The 1,037-nt window shown below is 23.9% G+C and overlaps 1 protein-coding gene across 1 annotated transcript; it reads right to left on the bottom strand.

The window, feature by feature from the left end:
* Nucleotides 1–103: 103 nt before the first annotated feature.
* LOC100570773 (dnaJ homolog subfamily C member 30, mitochondrial) lies at nucleotides 104–737 on the bottom strand (the record flags this gene model as incomplete). The annotated part of the gene is made up of 1 exon (XM_003248549.4): nucleotides 104–737. A coding segment is annotated over one exon (621 nt), but the record flags the coding sequence as incomplete, so codon positions are not given.
* Nucleotides 738–1,037: the final 300 nt, after the last annotated feature.

The raw sequence follows: 1,037 nt of genomic DNA, 5'->3' as shown, positions 1-1,037 counted from the left end.
TAAGACTCAAAATAATAATATTAATAACAGTATATAGTATATAGAATTTATAGTTGATCTTTGACATTTTCAATAAACTAATTCAATAACTAGACATTTAAAATAAATTATTTATGTTAATCATCTTGTATATTTTTGTCAGAAATTCTTTTTACTCTATTGCGTTCAATAAGTATTTTTTTCACGTGTTCAAACATTGAAATTAAAATAAAAATACTTGCAAAGACCATAATTGTCAATAAATTATATGAATTTTGTCGTTCTGCATATTCATCGTTCATTTTGTTTCTTGTATGTTTTTGTCGAGTTTCATGGTGTCGCCTAAATACATTTGTATAATGAGCCTTAGACCACTGTTCAAAATTATAGTCTCTGCTACGGACATTGGTTTTATAAATATCATTTTTTGTATACATTGTTTCAAAAGGTTGTTGTTTAGTAGTAAATTGAGAAGAATTTTGATTTAAGTTAGCTCCACTATCATATAATTTTCTTTGACGGACATTTCCCAAGATTTCATATGCTGAAGTTATATCACGGAAAATTTTTGCAGCTTCTTCACTTCCTTTATTTTTATCTGGATGATATATCATTGATAGTCGATAATACGCATCTTTTATTTCTTTATGTGTGGCAGTTTTAGAGATATTCAGCGCTTCATAATGGCTTTTGTAAGCTACACAAATAATTGTATTTACACTAAAACCATTAAATAATCTCTTATAATTGTTTCCACATAATATTACAATTTACAGCTATAAAAAAAAATAATAATGCATGTAAAAAATTATAACAATTAATAACTAGATTATATATATATTATAAATTATAATAAATACAACACTAAAAAAAAACTAATGTATCTAAAAGTATAAATAAACAAGTGTTATTTTAAAGGTTTTGCATATTTTGAGAACTTACTATAACATTTTGTAATTTATTTATTGTTGTGTTACTTCAGAGTTCAGGGTTCAGAGTTAAAATTTAAGCAAATAATTGTATTATTTTACATTTTTAAAATTTACTCAATTCAGTAG

The sequence above is a fragment of the Acyrthosiphon pisum genome, unplaced genomic scaffold (genome assembly GCF_005508785.2).
Source record: "Acyrthosiphon pisum isolate AL4f unplaced genomic scaffold, pea_aphid_22Mar2018_4r6ur Scaffold_2495;HRSCAF=3020, whole genome shotgun sequence".
In the NCBI taxonomy this organism is placed as follows: Eukaryota; Metazoa; Arthropoda; class Insecta; order Hemiptera; family Aphididae; genus Acyrthosiphon; species Acyrthosiphon pisum.
Note: the sequence above shows the minus strand (reverse complement) of the source record. Positions and strands in the feature narration are given on the sequence as shown.